The sequence below is a fragment of the Thermobia domestica genome, chromosome 8 (assembly GCF_964235325.1).
Source record: "Thermobia domestica chromosome 8, izTheDome1.hap1.1, whole genome shotgun sequence".
NCBI classification, from domain to species: domain Eukaryota; kingdom Metazoa; phylum Arthropoda; class Insecta; order Zygentoma; family Lepismatidae; genus Thermobia; species Thermobia domestica.
The window spans coordinates 33,969,769-33,989,789 of record NC_137461.1 but is presented as its reverse complement, the minus strand read 5'-3'; the positions used below and the strand labels follow the sequence as shown (position 1 = coordinate 33,989,789).

At 36.5% G+C, this 20,021-nt stretch overlaps 1 protein-coding gene across 2 annotated transcripts in view; it reads left to right on the top strand.

Annotated features, from left to right (window-relative positions):
- The first annotated feature begins 2,990 nt into the window (after nt 1–2,990).
- The window catches only part of LOC145692834 (apoptosis-inducing factor 3-like), a 49,733-nt gene continuing 32,702 nt past the window's right edge, over nt 2,991–20,021 (top strand). Inside the window, exons 1-4 of one of the 2 annotated variants that reach the window (XM_081768334.1) lie at nt 3,064–3,140; nt 8,411–8,480; nt 12,027–12,179; nt 16,703–16,775. In XM_081768334.1, coding sequence (XP_081624460.1) covers nt 12,074–12,179; nt 16,703–16,775 — 179 coding nt within the window. In that variant the 5' untranslated portion in view covers nt 3,064–3,140; nt 8,411–8,480; nt 12,027–12,073. Of the gene's footprint in view, nt 3,141–8,410; nt 8,481–12,026; nt 12,180–16,702; nt 16,776–20,021 lie in introns of both variants that reach the window. The other variant, XM_081768335.1, reaches the window with a different exon arrangement.

Genomic DNA, 20,021 nt, shown 5'->3' with positions numbered 1-20,021 from the left:
GAAAACGTATAGATTATCGCCCAAATTATCACTTTCATGACATTCCATTTTTTCCGCCTTGGCCCTACTGTGCGACATGACGTCATTCGTACCCTACCAACCCTATCCAGATTCACTTTTACCCCCTTCTGACTATATATTGAAAAAGTAATAAAATGATAAATGAAATCTACTCATTTCTTTATATACTCTATAGTATGAAAATTTTCTAAATATTCCGAACTCAAATATTTTACGGATAAAATTTTCCAATATTATATAGATACAAAAAAATACATATTGCAAAATTTTACATTTAAGCTATTTCGGAAAAAAATGCATATATCTTTCTGATTCACAGTCCGGCTATTTTTAGAATTTTCTTTATCCTACGCCTACTTTTGGGTTTTTCAAAATTATAACATTTTTATTTTAATTTGCCAGTAAAGGAATGATTTTCATGTTATGTGATTTTCATCAGTTTAATTTGTCTTGGAGGGCAATGATTTTTGATACCTAATTAGCTTTTCATTATTTGCACCACATTTACTAGTATGTGTATGCCTATTAGATTGAACTGCGTATTAGCACATGACCTTTGACATTGCTTGGCATTTTCTTTTTTTGAAATTTACATTAAGATTTCGACTATTTTTCTTTTTCGGTGATTTCTCTTGTGCTGTATTTTTAGTTTCACCACATTTTCCTCTTTCCTTGTATGTTTTGTTCTTGGTGTTCTATCACAACCGATTGGTAGTATATGAATAGTATCATATTGGCTAAATATATTTTCACTAGTGGTGCTATTTTCAAATTTATTTACCAGTTGAAATGCACGTCAATGTTTATATAGCGAATTTGCCAGAAGGAAGTGTGTCTACATTTTGACATTTCTGAATATGGTAACCTAGCATTTTCTACTTGTTGCTTTCTTTGTGTAGGTTTAGCGTCTCTTTTCAGTACCAAGGCTGTACCACGAAACGTAGACCTACAGTTGAAGATGGAATCAAAACCACAGTAATCAGTGCCGCTGGGAATGGTACCTAGGAATAAAGGTGTGCACAACAGCAAGCCACTAATCCAGTTGGAGCGGCTTGTCCTTTTTGTGTGAGAGTTGTTCGATGAGAATATGATGAGAAAAGATGATATCAGTAAAATGAATCCTGAAAGAAGAAAATACACCTTTGTCCTCAGCGGCGATACTCATTAGTAAGCATACTAGGGCCTAATGCCTTACACCAGCCATCGTGCGAACTTACGATACTCATTAGTAGGCCTACTAGACAAACTGGCAGCCTAATACTTTACACCGGTCAATCATGTCAGCCCGGTTTCATCAAGTTGTAAGATTATATCTCATAGTACTTCAAATAATGTGACATTAAACTTCGAGGAAACAAATTCAATTAAATAGAATTAATTCCCCTTTTACTATGGCGCAGTTCGTAATTCAGCCTGGGTTTTGACGAAAAGATAGATTAATGTAGCAATACTTTTTTTTTCTATGTTAGATGATATACCAAGATGGTCTCTGCACCTTCAATTACGCCAGTTTATGATATTCTTGTTCGAAACTAAGTTATAAACGTTTCGATGCAGAATTTTCTTCTATATCTTATATCTTATTTGTTTTCCATATTTTTGGATGTCACTTTAGAACAGAACAGAACAGAATATTTTATTATCATTAAGTCTGTATACAGACACTAGACAACGTCAAATGAAGTTATATAAGTAAATGTCTTAATCTATATTGATACATTTTTATCTTCCTCAAACTCATTAACATTATAATAGGGCACACTTTGCTTGAGTAATGGGTAAATTTTGCATTTGTGTTGGTAGCCTGTTCATAAATTTTATATCTTGTACTGTATAGCTATTTTCAATTTTTGATACCCTACTATGCGATATATCAACTTGTTTCGCAGATATTTTATGGTATAAATGAATATCTTGTCTACGCTGCATATCGGACGTACTTTGTTTTACATATGCTAAAACCTTATATAGCTATAATAAATTAACAACAGTCATAATTTTCAACGTACAGAACAAAGGTTTAGGTCTACAGTATTTTAAAATCTGGAATCATATATTTTCAAAATTTACGCAAGAAATGTGTAATATCATTTTAATAGTGCGTAGTGCAAGTAATCAAAATATTTCGGGTTCTATTTATTTATACACATTTCTGGGTGTTACCGAGATCTATGCCCGTCACGTATGAGGGATGACGTTCCTCGGCGAGCACCCTATCCTGAGGGGGTAAGGAAGGTACCGGCATGGGAATGAGGGGGTATTATCTCTGAGTTGCGTAATAACGTAGAAATAGATGAATGAAAAAGGGTGCACACGTTCTTCCGTGAGAATATTATTACGATTCGAAGTGCAGTATGTAAATATGCAAACAGTAGAAGTACCCATGGTAAAAAATGTTTTGTAGGCAGACGTGAAGAAAATAAGAACTTTATTCAAAGAATTGTAATTTTGATAAATTATCTCTGTATACCCATAACGGTTACGCCCTGCTAAAGTCAACCTGGTTAAGCCCTGGAATGCAGCTACTCCTATAAGAAAGAATTTTTAAAGGTATTAAGAGCAAAGTTCATAAAGAGGTAATAGTTAAGAACAGCTACTTCTCATCTCCCGTGCACGAGGATACATCTTACTGTTGCACTACCTAAACACCCTAAGTACAAGGGCAAGAACTCAGTCTATTACCTACTTTTTAACATCCTAGATAGTCAATGAATAATTCCTGAAAGTATGGCGTTTCTCGTCCTTCCCTAAATGGGAAGTACGGCTCCTTAACTATAACCCATAAAGAAATTGGTAGATAGCTGTATATAATTAATTTTTGTATTGTCCCTGATTTTGAACATGCAGTCATTTTCAATCACAACGAGTTTTGTTTGTGTCATCTAAACCGAAACTTCCAAATTGATTATTTAGAAACACATACAAGATAATTTTGTGGCAATACCTGGTATTACTAGAGTTCTGTCAGTTGTGAAAACAAGAGAAAGGTGCAGCGCGTGAATACGGAGACGTCTTCTTTGCTAGGCTAGTGCTAATAGTTCTTGGGGCAAGTAATTGTTTGCTGAGTGCTTTGTTATAGGCGTGGTTGTCAACTCTTCCTATTGATAAGAACGTCTGTTGTAAGTATGCGATAATGTTTCTATCTGTTATGCTGTTATGAAGAATAATTTTATTTTCCATTTGTGTTAAAACACGTAATAAACACAATAACAATTACATTTTTAAATTAGGTCAAACTGTCAAAGTGATTTCGTAGACTGTCGTGTAAAGTAAGTGTATTTTATGCAGATGACAGTTAAACGCAGCTCATAGAACCCTATTTGATTTTCAGCATTGTAAGTATTCTAGGACTACTTTGATAAAATAAGTGTTGGTTTGAAATTCTAAAATGACAACGTTTACCATCTTTCACTTTTTCACAAATTGCCCTTTCTAAGTAAAAGAGATATTTTGAAAATACTTATTGTACTGTTGGAAACAGAGAACTTGTTTTCACTGCTAGGCAGTGTTTCCCAAACTATGTATATAACTTTTTATTTTTCTTCTGTAAATGGTAGTTAAAATTATCTTACTACTAGTAAGTTTGAAGTACAAGGCAGTCAAAATCAATTGCAAGTAAGTTGAGAATGCATTGTGTATAAGTAAGTCTTTGCCTGGAATATAAGGCTAGGTTCTCGAACAATGGTCTCCCTTCCATTTAGCTGTAATAAAGACAGAAAACAACGTGCCCTGCGTGTCTCTAACCCGCCTTCATTCGCTACCGTTCGCTCGGCACTACTACATTAAATAAATATTAAACTTTGGTACAGAAAGGAACCAACCTAACTACTAATCTATATGGGGATCTGCGTTCTAGAACTTTTAAGGTTTGTTTGTTTAGGTTTAGGGTTTGTGTATTAAATATAATAATAATAAATGTAATATAAGGTTTGTGTACTAAATGTTACATTATGAACGTAGAGGCAATAATACAACTTTCGATAGAGTAGTGCGCTTCTTTCTTCAGCGTTTATCTATTTCATATAATTCTGGTAGATCATGATTCACGTGCATAATTAAATTTCCTGGAGTAGGATTCCTTTCCATGAGGATTTATATTTATAGATGACGTTAGGTTATTTGTATTATCTATCTTTTTATATTAAAGTAAAATTTCTGGTTTTATGTTCCATGTTTTTGACCAGGCTGAAGGACACTGATGAGCAGGGTTGTCAAAAACTTTTTTTTTTTTTTTCGTGCAGGTTTACTTTTGGGCGACCCTAGAAATAATTGTTGAAAACATACAATTCTTTAACTAATTTCCTTCTTATTATCCCCTCAAAGATATGCAGTGGCGATGTGAAAATATCTTACTTGGCATAGATAAAGTTCAAGGAGGCCACAAGAAGTAATTGTTGAAAGATCACAATTCTTTTACGATTTCCATTTAAAAACGTCTTGCGGATGTATGACATAAAATCTGCAGGGAAAAAAGAAGCTGTGCTGTCAGCGCAGGGCAAAGCTAATGAACCCCGCGGGAGTGCGTCCGAAGAGAGCAGGCGTGTCAGCGATGGTGGGTATACGCGTAAGAGGGTAGTGAAAATAAGTGGGTTTTTATAATGACACGAGTTTCAATATCACTTGTCACAGTTTCATACTAGTGACGCTTTATTTGTGAACATGAAATACAGCGTCTGTATACTGCGCAAAATTAAACCATCGGTGGAAAATTAGCATCTAATAGTCACCTTTCATATGCACTCACTTTTTTTATCCGTCGTAAAGCATTTATAGCGATTTTACACTAGCAACCTTACCCTTATAAACCTAAAACCTAGAATACAATACCTATATTCCTCTGTATTTAATTCTACCGCCTGCAGGAATTTATTCTTTATAAATGTGTCGTTTCATTCAAAGTATTGAATTTTGTCTCTAAATCTTTCAAAATGTGGTGCGTCAAAACTACGCCAGCACTTTGTTTCTTAATAAAATAAAAAAGCCCAGTGTGTTTTATTAAATTTGTACGTACATTTAAATCCATATTTCTAATTGAAAATCATTCATGTAAGCGTTCATATCCCTGGTATATTCCAACGGAATTCTCTTATGGGGTCATGGTGGTTCATCCTTGGCGCGGGTTCGTATTTCGATCCCAGTTCTCACCATATGGAGTTATACTGTTTCCTTAAACTTTCGTGATGTCACCAGGGGAGCACCCAATGGGATTCACTGGTTCGGATCCCTCCCAAATATCGTAACTTGACTAACATTTGTAGACTTTCTTAACAGAGAAAAGATTGATGTAGATTAGTCATTTGATTTTATGTCTCATCTGTACTGTTCCTTTTCTTATAAAAGAAAATCGGTAGTTCTATCATTTTTTCAAAAAAATAAAGGTGTCAGTAATTAACAATTACTTAAGCTTGTCGAATTCATGATAAGACAGGTTCAATAGTACATAGACATATTGGGCCCCTCCCAACAAAGATTTGGGGGTGCGTGCCTGCATGCCATAATTATTAATCTCATCATCCTGGGTATGGAACAAGAGCGTCATTTCAGATTTTGCTTGGGGGGGGGGGCAAAACCCCTTGATATAAGTAAAATTTCGCGTTTTTCACTCATTTACTACTACTCTATTGATAAAAACTATATAAATCTCACTCAGGGGGGGGGGGCAATTGCCCCCCTCCCCCCTAAATGACGCCCCTGGTACGGAATCGTAGGAGATTGAACCAAACTCAAATATAAGAAGAAAGATTTTTTTTTTAAAAAAAAGCGTCATACAAGGAAATGCGCGTTTTGTAGGACACACTTTGTCCTATTGACATTCCCTAATACTCCGATTTCTAGAAAGAAGGAGTTATGTAGAGTAACAAGAATTTGGGTAATTCTATATAATATAAAATCAGGATGAAATTCCCTATTACACTGAGCATTCAGATCCCTGAGCCAGCCGTTTTGACTAAAGATTTCATTAGTTTCCGTCAAAAGCAGTAGTACCGCATGTTCAGGAACCAGAGATAAGAATACGGCTTTTTAAATGCTCATTTTCAGTAGCCAACTTTCTTACAATAGATTTTACAATGAAAGGGGCTTCGTAACATACGATGATTATACTATACGTCCATACCAGGGGCGGATCCAGGACCGACTTCTGGGGGGGGGCGGTGGGTTGTCATACTGCTACTTTTAAGGGCTCCAAACTTTGGGATGGGTTTTATTTATATATATAAAATAAGAAAGTTTCCACTTCTGGGAGGGGCGATCGCCCCCCCTGGATCCGCCCCTGGTCCATACTTCACCAAGAATTATTCGTGAGTTTCATAATTCGATTCCCATTAGTGTTTAGAAGATAAATATATCTATCTTTAGTAATTTCCGTTTTTAAATGAAGCGTTTTCGATTTGTCGTAATTAATTGACACACGGAGAAAGATATTTTATTATTGGTATATACTAATACATGCCAGAGTATGTACTACAAAAAACATAGGAAACATAATCGCAATGCTTTTTATTCCAGACTAGCTGAAGTGCTAGTTCTTTACACGGGGAGAATTGGATTCATGGAAAATATGAGCCGCTTCCTCCCTGTAGGATGTGTATATCAAATGAAATTCTATTTTTGGCATAAATTTTGATCCTCTTTTTCCCTTAGGATACACCGTTTAAGCAAAGTTACAGGATGGAATCCTAGCGTGAGCTAGGTACTACTTATGTTCAGAAACTGATTTCCAAACTGTTCAACCGTTTCCCATAACGCGATCATAAACAACAGGCAAAATCGATTGAAATGTGAAGAAAAAGAATATAGAAAATGCCTTTCTTCCTTCCTTTAAAATAGACATTTTCAAAAGCCTGGACAGACGTACCCCCGTATTTTTTAATGAGTTTATATAGGCTTACCCAGTGCAATCTTTCTAACTTGACGAGATCATGAGATTCTGTATTTCTAGCTGAAATTTTGAACCCCCTTTACTTCCATTAGGATATGCCATTTAATCAAAGCAACATAATAATAGTAATAATATAAAAAGAAGAAAATAGATAGACAGTTGTTCTTTCCGATTTCGCAGAAAATTATCCGTTCGTTTTCGTAGAAGCGTCACAAGGTTTCCACTGGAATGATGATCAAGCAGCTATTTTTTGCATTTACTCCAGAAATCCCCAAACGTCTACAGTTATAACTGACAATGTGATCGTCGGGTATGACTGTCTCAAACATGATACAATTTTAGTGCACCTATTGCAGTAAATACTTATTTTTGTGAGAGATAAATTCGGTTCTGAAAATTTAATAATTATTCTTTCTCCGATGGAGCAACAGCTCATTACAAAAATCACAAGAACTCGTCAATATTAGATACATTAAAGCGATTTTTTTTTTTTTTTTTTTTAAATGCCGGCGCACATGGAAAAAGTACGTGTGATGGACTCAGGGAAACTTCAAAGAGACTTACTGCAAGTGCAAGTTTGAAAAGACCTTATAGTGATCAGATAATAACAACAAAGCAATTTTGTGATTGGGCAAGGCAAAATATAAAACATATGAACTTAAAATATGCCACTAATAAGGAATACGAAGCGGAAGCGTCATTCCTGTGGCTTTCGTGGTACATTATTTAAAAAAAAAAAAAAAAAATCTTTTCCAGCTTTGACACGATAGCTGTCGCTTTTTTATTATCAGTAAAATAAATGCAGTATTGCAAACTGCTTTATACATTAAAACTCTGTCTGGTACAAACAAATTGTTACTAAAAAAACAATTTTATTGAAAGTTCTAATTACTGTCCCAACTTCTATTTCCGTTATGTTATAGAGTAAGCTTGTGTGTAAATTATATGCGAGTTTTAGAAAAATCGAAGATATGCATCCTCAAAAGTTCAAGGTCAAAAGGTCACACTGGGTGACCTTAAATAGATATTCTTTCAAACAAAACAAGAATCAGCTCTCTACGCCAATTAGATTAAGAGCAGTGTTGTCCGAAAGTTTCGTGTATGTACCAAAGTGGGAGATTTTTTCGTATTTTTGAGCCCCCATAATTCAGAAACTTCGTCACACAGGGAGCTACAACTTTGCACAATTCCATATCTAGACCATCCCTACGAAATACTAAAATTTGGTAAAAATCTAAGATGGTCGGGTCAGAAATCCCTATTTAATTTGTTGATTTCACATGGAATGACCCACATACACTTTAATACCTTACTAGCTTTGAATACTTAAACCATGCATATATCCTTAACTTCTTTTTTTATCCGCTAAATTATAAATTTGCCAACTATAAATAGGGTAAATGTTAATTGAGTGTATGCAGTAAATTAAACTGAGGATTTTAATTTTAAAAAGTAGAAAAATCCACTATTTCATGTACTATACCCTTTTCTATTCTTTGCCTCTTGCAGAAACCTTGCAGCATCAAAACAGCTGTGAGTACATCTATGGGTGCAGCAAGCTGTAAGGAGTCTCGTTCAGGTAAGCTATATCGTAATTTAAACTAGGCATATTATCTCCTTTCACTAAAACACAAGATTTACGTAGAATTTATTTTATGAGTTTAAAGATGTAGGTCGAATTTCTAGTAATATCCTGAAATGTAAATTCCATTCATTGTTAGTTAAATACGTACTAAAATATCGTAACTTACTACTATTTCATAATTGAACACTCCCATCTGCAGTTTTCTTCCGGAAATAATTAGGTTACAGGTTAAGAGCCTGACATACAGCACTAAAAAAATCAAAATTACCATTTTTCTTTTGCTTGTTTTTCATAAGTGAAAGGAGCTAATGAAGTACAACTTACCACAGTCATAGATAATGTTATTCTACAACAGAAAATATGAACCTGAAGAATTTTCAATGTTGCCGTTCATAGAAATTACAGTGTTGCCGAAATAACAATTCTCCCAAAATCTAAGTTAAGGCAGCGACTAGAGGAACGAACTCAGCTGCATCTGATTACGTATCGTGTTGTCTGGGGAATCCTGTGAACTGCTTTTTAAATTAGTTGTATTTAGTTTGTAATGGACAAAATAGTTTTAACATAGAGTTATTAAAATTAAATAATAATGTTATTTAAAAAGTAGTTCACAGGTTACCAGAACAACATGATACGTAATCAAGTGCAGTTGAGTTCGTTTCTCTAGTCGCTGCCTTAACTTGGATTTTAGAGAATTGTTATTCTGGCAAAACTAATTTCTATGGATGGCAACACTGAAAATTTTTCAGGTTCATAATTTCTGTTGTAAAATAATATTATCTATAATTGTGGTAAATTGGATTTCATTATCTCCTTTCCCTTATGAATAAACAAGAAAAAGAAAAATGGTAAATTTTGTATTATTTTTAGTATGTCAGGCTCTTAACAGAAAAAAATGTACTTAAAGTAGTAGAATTGCAAAGAATAATGGGTAGAACACGCAACGACAATAATAATAAAAGCGATCATCTTGAATTTGTAATCTTCAAACTGGTTAGTACTATGTAAATTATTGTGTAAATATTTCTGCCGAGAACCGAATCACGGGTAGGCGCTCTCGCTAGACACCAAACCAGCAGGGAGGGCTAAAAGTTCCTACGAGAGACCGAACATAAGCGAGAACCAACAATGATACATAGTACTGTTTTCAAGAATTCATAAAAAGCTGCAAGTTTTTTTAATCAGATGTTTATTAGTTTTTTTCTCTCTCTCTCTGTCTTGAGTTTTATGGATAGTGTAGTGAAAAAATAGACATTTGAGTGAAAGTATAATATTGGAATAATTTCATGTTACAACCTCACTGATAACATCTCTTCAGCATTCCATAATACCTTTCCATTTCAAAACCCCTAATGCAGACTTCTTGTGAAAAAAAAGTGCGATATAAAGCACCCCACACACGATTAACTCTAGAATTTAGTAGATTCGTATTTTTTTATTTGAATGTTTATGCTTTGATTTGAAAATTCTTCGTAAAACTCTGAGCCTTTGCTTATAGATCGTAAGAAAAATTATTGACTTCTTAATATTTCTAAGCAGACTAATGTTGTTTCAGAGCCCTTCGATATCCGGGCTACGTTTAGCGTATATCCATTCTTACGAAGAAGAAGAAGAAAAAGAAAAAAGCTTACATCATACTCTGCAGTAAGTTCGTCACATGTTAGTTATAGCAACGCCAGTGGATATAACGAGATTATATCAGAATTCCCACTCATACTATGAGGGCCAGTCAAATGAAATCCTAACACATGCGATAAAGTACCAATGGGATGTTTTTTTTCTTATTATTATTATTTATTTATTTTAAAGTTATTGCCAGATGCGTTAATACATTTATCCCATTTGGAGACGAGATATTCAATTCCAGTCTTGCAGAAGGAATAGGGGCGCTGACGGATCCACAACCTCACCCACTCTTGCATTTCTTCGTCTGACTGAAACTGACGTCCATGAATGTCTTTCTTCAGGTCGCCAAAGGGGAAAGACCTGGGCTGTACGGAGGATGTTGAAGTGTTTCCCAGCCAAACTTTGAAGCGTATGCATTACCAGATTGACAGTATGAGGATGGGCATTATCATGCAAAAGGATGATTCCATCCGACAGCATTACAGGGCGCTTTGACTTATGGTACGTCTCAGTTTCTGTGGTCCTACGCTCGAGGAAGTCAACAAGCAGAGGGCTCCTGCACTCGAAGAAAGTCATCGTGACTTTACCTAAACTTGTGTGAAAAACTATGGATTTCTTTGACGGGGAAAAATTGGGGTGTTTACATTGTTGGCTTTGCCGTTTGGTCTCGGGCTGAAACTGGTACTACCACATTTCAGTCCCTGTGACGATACCGTACAGAAACGCATACTTTTTTTCGTGGTACCGCTGCAGATGGATCAGACATGAAGCTATTCTGTCAATCTTTTGTCGCTACGTCAGTTGATACGGAACCCACTTCGTGCAAGTTTTTCGGAACTGCAGGTGTTCTTTGATAATGGCATCCACGGAGCCATGGCTAATTCGACCTGAACGCGAAAATCTTGCCCTGTGATTCGTCTATTTTCCCGGATAAAAGAGCATCAATCCGCGCAACACGTTAGGGATAATGGCTCGATGGACCGTTACCCTTGCCGTGTAGCCCTGGCAAATGAAGGTTAATATCCTGCTGTTACCAATTTTAGCTTAGTGGTTTTATTACTGTGTTTGCATGTTTTCTATATTTTCTTTCATGACAGACTTAGATTTGAATTTTAGACATTGACGGCGTAAAAAAAAGACTTTTGCAGTATAATGCACCTACTCCAATCTCTTACTCGTGCTCTTGAACAATCTCAAGCTAATCTATGCACAAACTTTGCCACACTATTCGATCATTCTCCCGGGCTTGGTGTAGAGCACTCATACTTGTTCCAAGGGTTCCTTAGTTTAATCTCAGACCACGTGATTTTGTGGTGGACATGTTCGTAGATGTCCCGTTTCCTCCCGTATTCTCGTTCCACCAATTCTTTCATTATTCGTCCGTCTCTTTGGCTTACAAGAACCTTATCATGGGAGGTAAAACTAGAAATTTCATGTCATTTAAATTATTCTAGCCCATCCTTAGAACCTATCTACAGAATTAAATTCCTGAAAATTTCGTGCATATTTTAGCTAAAAGATCTGTGAATTATTATTATTTATCATAATCATTAAAATTATTTCTCTTCAAGCACCCTGGTTTCAAATTTCTATTTGTTTTTGTTACTTAATTTTTGGATAGTCGGGATTTCCATTTTAAATGCCTTCCAGATGAGTGAAAAAGCTAATATTCTAACGAGGGTGGCAATTTTTAGCACCAAAAATTAAGCCGCAAAAACAAATGGCAGCTTGGAATAAGAACTTTTAAGTAAGGTAGTTTTGGTAGTATTAAACTTTTCGAGTATTCTTCAGCATTATATATTCCTTCTGAAATTGTATTTTTTGCATGCATAAATCATTCCGTATCATCATCATCACCATCATTCCGGTAAGGGTTGCACTGATTTTGAAGTTGTCCATAACGGTTTATTTCAGAATTCATGATCCTAAAATAGAGGACAACTTCTGCTGAATATTAAAGTATGGCTTTAAGAGTTTTTAGCCTTCGGTTATTCAGGTGGCAGCAGAGATTCCTCTTCCATCTTTCTTCATTGTCGGGTATGAAGAGGTGTATTTCTCAAGACTATGGTGAGTTTAGGACATTCGTATTTCATTAATAGTTTCTTTTTTTACTTTCCATTCCTATGTTACGTCACTGATGGAGTGATTTCCTGTTATGGTTTCCCCTTTTAATTTTTATTTGTATTTATCGTTAATAGTCTTAATATTTGCGTACATTTGTTAAAATACGAGGATGTAGTTGGCCGACTTTTTTTCTTTCCTTCTCTTTTTAATTTCTACGGGGTTCCCACAGACGTGGAAAATCAGAATTTTTTGTCAGGGAATTAAAGTACTCGTTTTCGATAATGAAGGCAACTTTGAAATGATAAGGTGATTTGGGATTAGAGATTTATCAATACAGCAATATAGAATATAAGTTAGAGATGCATGAAGTTATATCAAGGTGTGTTGTGCCGTGATTTATGGTTAGGTTCTTAACTTTGAAGTTGTTGAGCTACAGCGTCTTGGGGGGCCGCGGTGGCTCAGTGGTAGAGCGTTCACCTCTGGTGCTTGGGGTCCCGGGTTCAAACCCTGCTCCCGCCAAGTGAACTTTGTGGTGGACAAACACCGTGTGCGTGGGTTTTCTCGGGGTTCTCCCGTTTCCTCCCAATTTCTTCATTCCACCATTTCATTCATCTCTCATTATCACCGTCTCCTTTAGCCTAACCGGCATAAGCGTGGGACGTAAAACTCACAAATTTCATTTCATTTACAGCGTCTTGATTTCCCTGATGTAGATAAAATGAGGCGTCTCTGACCTAAGCTGAAATACATAAGTCTTTTCAACAGACTTAAAAGAAAGAAAAGAGAGAACGAGATTATCAATTCTATATATATATATATATATATATATATATATATATATATATATATATATATATATATATATATATATATATATATATATATATATATGGTGTCCATAGCCTTTTGGGTCAAATTTATACAGATGATAGAGGGATTCAATATACGCATTTTGAGATGGGGAAACCGAAGGTCGAAAACGGTAGCTCAAGCGCCACGCAATCTTGAAGTTGCATTAATCTGTGGGAACAGGTACAACGTTAACAAATGTGTGTATCAACTCGATGTAACCTCCTTTATTATGCATAATACCACATCTGACTACGTAAGATTTAGTACAAACACACTACTGCTGTACTGTACGTACCAAATCATGTAGCACAACGTCTAAGGAAATTTTGCCTCACTCGCTCAATTATCTCCTGCATCTGTTGCAGAATCAAGCAGCCAGCTAGGACTCTTGCAAGCAAGTTTCCCTCGGATTCTACTGGCGATTCATACATCAAGGACCTTCCTTCCGTCGAGATGTACTGCCAGAACTATTGCAGACTGTACTTCTAGATGTCCATGCGAGAATGTGGGTGCAACATGACGGCGCACCTGCCCACTTCGATGTAGATTTTTGCCATTATTCAGATACAACCATCCCTATCATTAGATTGAAAGAGGAGGTCCCATCCAGTGGCTAGCGCACTCCCTGAATCTCAAACTTCTTGACTTTTTTTCTTAGAGGAAATATCAAGTCCTTGGTGTATGAATCGCTAGTTGAGTCCGAGGAGTATTTGCTTGCAAGGGTCCTAGCTGCCTGCTTACTTGTGTAAGAGACGCAGGGAATACTTGAGGTAGTGAGGCAAAATTTCCTTAGGCGTTGTGCCACGTGCGTCCAGGTTGGTGGTCGCCACTTTGTGCAATTGCTGAGAGTTTTTGGTATATACAGTGCAGCAGTAGATTGTTTGTACTAAACCTTACATACTCAGATGTAGTGCTATGCGTAATAAAGCAGGTTACGTAGACTTCATAAACACATTTGTTATTGAAACTTCCTACTTGTTTCTACAGATTGCTGTAACTTCAAGATGGAGTGACGCTTGAACTAGCCGTTTTCGACCTTCAGTTTCCTATCTCAAAATGCGTATATTGAAACCCTCTATCACATGTATAAATTTGACTTCAAAAGGTTATGGACACCCTATATATATATATATATATATGAATGATATGTATGTATTATGCGTATGTTAAAGTATAATATGCCATAATTGCGTGTATGATTACCCATAGTTTTGACATGGGTGCACCAATTTTGCTAATTTGTTTTCTTGAAAAAGTAGGCTCTCACGGTGGTTTTGTATAAATTTCTTTAGGATCTGATGATTGTCATCGCAGCTAGACCATAAAACTCTTTGACGGTTGATAGTGTTAATATGATAAGTAACCGACTTGATGGTGTGCATGCTTATCCATAACTTCAATATAATCATAACGATTGAGTCTTTTTTAATAATAACACAGAGTGAAACTGGACCGGAACTCGAACCCGGAATCCTCTGCGTACCGTGCCGATGTGTCAGTCACTACGCTGCCCAATCCGTTATCAGAAGAGCCATACACTTTCTGCCCTGAAGTCTGTGTTCTTTCACTCAGAGCACATGGTTTGTACCACAATTTCCTGTGCACTTCCAGTCCCTGTCCACTTTTTCTCTACTTGTGTATTATTGAATTCGCACCCATAGAGGAGTTGGTATGCCAAAAATCAGTTGTTTCCTTCTTTTGTTAATGTAACTGGAAAGTTTTCTTGAGAATCTGCTATGCAGCCTCCAGAGGACGTGACGGGCACAGTACGCCTGCGCAACTGTGTAGCCACACTCTTGTCAGCAGTAGTACGAACTCAGATTACACCACCATCTCATATGGGGAGGGGGTGAAAATAGTACTGAGAAAATAATAATACACGTTGAGCATGGTCAGAGATATGCGACGAGGAAAATTTCGTAGAGGGATAGAATTTCTTCCCGAGGGCACCCCTTGAAATCGCCACTAGTTCACACATTCCTTGTAAACTTACCTTGTAGGATAATAACGTCTTAATTTTGAAATACCAAAAGTTTCGATAGTAACTTCTACCATTGTGGGTGATATTAATGTAAAACATTAACTCTTGCATTCCAGTTCGCATTTCTTGGTTTCGATAGCTTGGCAGGAGTTGTATAATTGTACTTAGCAGTAAAGACATTGCAGGGGACCGTGATGGCTCAATGGTAGAGGTCTTATCACTGGCGCGTGGGATGCCTGGTTCGATACCACTTTCCGGCAAATAGATTTTCTGGTGGACGAACACCGTACGCGTAAGTTTTCTTTGGGTTCTCCCGTATCCTCCCACTTTCATATTCCATTATCGTCACCACGTTATCACCATCGCCCTTGGCTTCGGTGCATAATCGTAGAACATTAAAAAGAAAGAAGTTATTGGAGTTAGTTGAAGCCAGGAGATGTGAATTGGAATTTCACATTACTATTTTAAATTAACATCGCCAACAAAGTTGAAAGTTGTTTAAAATTCCGGTAATTCAGTGTTAAGGCTTTTATTCGACAAATTGAGTTTGCAGTTTATCTTCTACGTAATTTTTTTTTTTTTTAGTTACAGTAGGATTTTGGTCTACAATCGACTTTCGAGCAGAATGTTCAAAGAGAGAAGACTGTTGTGTACTAGTGTGTTGCTGGATGGTTCTGTGAGAGAGAGAAAATTGTGACTTTTACTGCTTTAAAACATATTAAGCTTTCAGAAAACATATATACATACAGAAAATAGAATTTGAAAGATCTCAAATTAACAATAGAAATTGAAAACTTCTGGCAAATTTGAAAGCGTATAAAATCAAAACGGCTTGAATCTTCACGATGTGGTTTGCCCACCATGAGTATGGCTAGAAGAGTTTCCAGACATTATATATATACATATGGCGCTAAATTCGTTGTACAAAAGCAGAGGAGTAATTCCTGAGAGTAAAACAAACAAGAAAGTTCCAATAAACATAGGGTGAAAACCCCATCGTTTACGTGTTATAGGCTGCCGAAAACATGAAAAAATGAATTCTAAAGGTCCATAGCTCCGAAACTATGGGACCTACTGTATTCGGGTCAAGATTTCACTTAGGAACTAGTATGTACTCTATCCAAAAATAAATGTTTTAGAATCCTAAGGTACTCACGCAACAATTTTTGTAGAGTTAGTTGGAAAGTACATAGGCCTGTAGTCAAATTCCCTCTATAAAATTGTTGTGGAAGCAACTCAGGCTTCTGAAACACTTTTTTGTTTGTTTTGCCCCCAGAAATCACTTCTCTGCTTTTGTACAACGAATTTAGCGCCATACAGTATATATATATATATATATATATATATATATATATATATATATATATAGCGCCATATATTATATGTAACTGAGGTTGAAAGTTCGTCTTGCCCTTTTATATTAATTTGAAGATAGAAAAATTTTGGAGAACTAGAGATGTTAAAAAACTAGAAACTGTATTAAATATCAATAAGCAGGCAGTTTAGAGGTGATTAGTACTATTAGCAAGCAGCGTTCATCGACATAACTGTCCATGTGGTATTATTTCAGACGACATAATTTGAACATCCAGGCGATGGCGAGTAATGTTTTCGTGCGGGTAGAGAAAAGTGTTAGGTTTTCTATTAACTTCTTGCTTTAAAATTCATTTCAATGAGATTTGTTTCGTTTCAGAGTCCAACATGCATTCGAAAGATGAATATGTGGAAGGAATAGTGTGCAATGAAGAGGACTTGAAGGAAAATGAGTAAGTTGATACTAAGCTTCTCTTCGTTAAGTCACCCTGTTATTATATAAAATAATTGGTGTGCTGTCAGGTAAATTTTTTTTTTTATATTTTCACCAAAGGATATCTTACTAGTACCTACTGAAAAATATACACTTTCTGCTTATCTGCTGCGATTTTCAATTTAGTTTTTTTTTTTTTTTGTGTGTGTGTGTGTGTGTGTGTTTGGGGGGGGGGGGGGGGCTAAGTGAAAACATGGGTTTGAAGTGGTCTAGAAAATATGCTGCTGGATAGTTGCTATAAAAGATTAAAATGTTGTGATCTTTATTATTGCTTTAAGGCAGGCGTTTCAGAAAACGTATATAGTTGCTGGAAATGGAATTCGAAAGATCTCAAATGTAGCAATAGGAAATTACGAACTTGGTCAAATTTGAAAGGCTGTAAAATCAGAAAGACTTGAAACATCAAGATGTGGTTTGGCTGAACTAGAACTATAGTTAAAAGGGGTACAGAAATGATTATTAAATACAGCTTAAGTTGAAAGGTCGCCTGCCAGTGTGTGCTTCTCCCCCTTCCTGAAATATAAAAGTTTAAAATGTTATTAATTTCAGGGTCAAGTTTCTCAAAAGATCTGAGTAGAAACTGTATCACACGTTATACGGTTTACACAGTGTCCACGCGGATTGGTCATGGAAAGTTAGGGAAAAATCGATTTAGATCCATTGTTCAGTTACTCACTTCATGAAATAGTAAGTGTAATATTGACCTAATGCATATGTTCGTAAATTTACATTTTTTTGGATTAACCCCTTACCGCATGCCGTGCCATATATGGCACATCCCCTTTTTTCACTTTAGCTTGTGATTTATCAAAGGCGTCAAATGACTGTTTCGCCTGTTGTGAGATATTGACATGTATGAATAAGAGATTTTGGTGTCATCTGGCACGTTCTTTGTGAGTTGTATTAGGCGGTTAAACTTTGACATGTGGTTTTTGTGAAGCGGTGGATTTTTGTCAGTGAAAATATTTTTTTGGAGAAACTTGTGCGCACTTTCCCAAAGAACTGAAAGCCCTACAGTATAGTATAGATATTACTGCATGAAGTGATATATATGGCAAGATACAGGGTTTATTATGAAAGTAATGAGCATGATGCTACCCTGACTCAACAATCCACCGCAACGCGCGCTGCCGGCGCGGAAAGAGTAGTGGGTGGTTTGTCCTTCCAAACGCGCCCGGAGTCTGCTGCGAGCAGTGACAGCGTGTGGATGTCGATCCGCGTGAAGCACGTTTTTACAAGTTGTAACACGGCGCGATGAAGGGTTCGCTCAAACTGAAGGAGTTGTTGGCATTGTGTGAAAGTGATCCGGATTTTTTAGACTCGGTCGTAACTGGAGACGAATTCTGGATGTTCGAATACGATCCAGAATCCAAAAGGCAGAGTGCGGAGTGGCACACTTCACCCTCCCCCGCCTCAGAAAGGCGCGCATGAGCAAATCCCGAATCAAAACCATGCTCATTGTCTTCTTCGACGTTCGAGGAATCATCCATTTTGAGTTTGTGCCACCTGGACAACCTGTCAACGCAGGATTTTATCTAGAAGTGCTCAAGAGACTGAAACGCAGGGTCGCCCGCGTTCGAAGTGACATCAAAGACTTAATGAAACTCCACCACGACAATGCACCAAGTCACACCGCCTTCACCGTCGTCGACTTCCTGGCCCGGAGCAGAACCCCAGTGGTCTCCCCCCCTATTGTTCTGACCTGGCTCCTAGTGACTTTTTTTGTTTCCCCGTTTGAAGAGACACCTCAAAGGAAAACATTGGGACTCCGTGCAGAGCATTAAAGCTCATGTTACAAGGTTTTTAAAAGCCATTCCAGCCGATGACTTTAAAGATGTTTTCCAGGCGTGGAAAACACGTCTCCAGAGATGTATCGATCTAGAAGGAGCGTATTTTGAGAAATTTTAAAGATTTGTAACAATCGGAACAATAAAACAGTTTTTCTAAAGCAATGCTCATTACTTTCATAATAAACCCTGTACATTCCCTGCACACTTCTAGGAAAGTTTACCGTATTGTATAGTGTGCCATATATAGCACGTACTTATTTCTCATCGGAATTAAGTGAAAATCTAAAATTCAAGTTTTAATTCTTTTTTCAAGTTCCCATATGAGGATTTCTAATACTAATTATTTTTTTTCACTAAAAGAAAAAAAAAGTCATGCAGAAAGGGGTTAAAGAAAATTGTAAAAAGAAAGAAACAGAAGTGGAGAGAGAACAGAGCCAGCTGTGGGGAAGGTGAAGACTATGGTTTTTCTTTTTTCTTTTTTTCAACTATTCAGTGGTCAGGGAAATTTGGAACTTCGGTTATGGAAAGTCATTTTTTTTTTTTTTTTTTCAAATAGTTTGGACACCCTGTTACAGCCTCGCAAATAGATGTTAAACTACCAAGTGAAAGAAAAAGCTTAAAGTGTCTCCATATCGTTATTTCATACACTGGGAAATTTGTAATTGTAAAACCACGCTTCAGGCATGTCATTCGTTGTAATTTTGATCTTTTCATAAGAGAAGGTGGCAGACTATCGTAACGATAAGATTGGCTTTTGTATTTAATGCAATAGTTATACATATTTATAGAATCTTAATGTCCTAATACAAACCTTCTTTTTGTTGTATTTATTGAAATGAACGTTCTCTGTGGCTGAATGGATGAAGTCCTGGTGCGCAAGCTGAGATTCGTGGTTCGAAACCCGTCTCGGAAGCTGAAGGTTTTTTAAATTCTTAATTCCCCAGATCTTAAGATATGTTTCTCCCTTCGCAATCATCTTATGCTCTAAAAAGAGTTTTCCACCTTAATTCGACAACTGTCGGATGTGATTCTCGCAGTTCAGTAACTTTCCTTCTATTTCACAAAATCACAAATTTCGTCATATGGATGCTGCATTTTTTTTTCTCCAATTCTAAGCTACGTATGTAAATCATTCCTCTCTGTCTCCATATGTTTATCTCTTTCAGTGTCGTCCACTATGAACGCACATGACTTATTGTTAGGCATGGGCAAGACCTTCATTTTGGAAAACAAATGTAAGCGCTCTAGTAGTGTGCTATCGTAACTCTATGTTTTTGTTGCTAAAGGCAGCGTCATTTTAGATTTTGTTCGGGAGTTTGGATTCTCCGACGACATGAGAGTTTCACTTTTTATATCAGTGTTTTACTATACACTTGATCAAGCAAATATGTATTTATCAATCTGAAGGGAGTGTG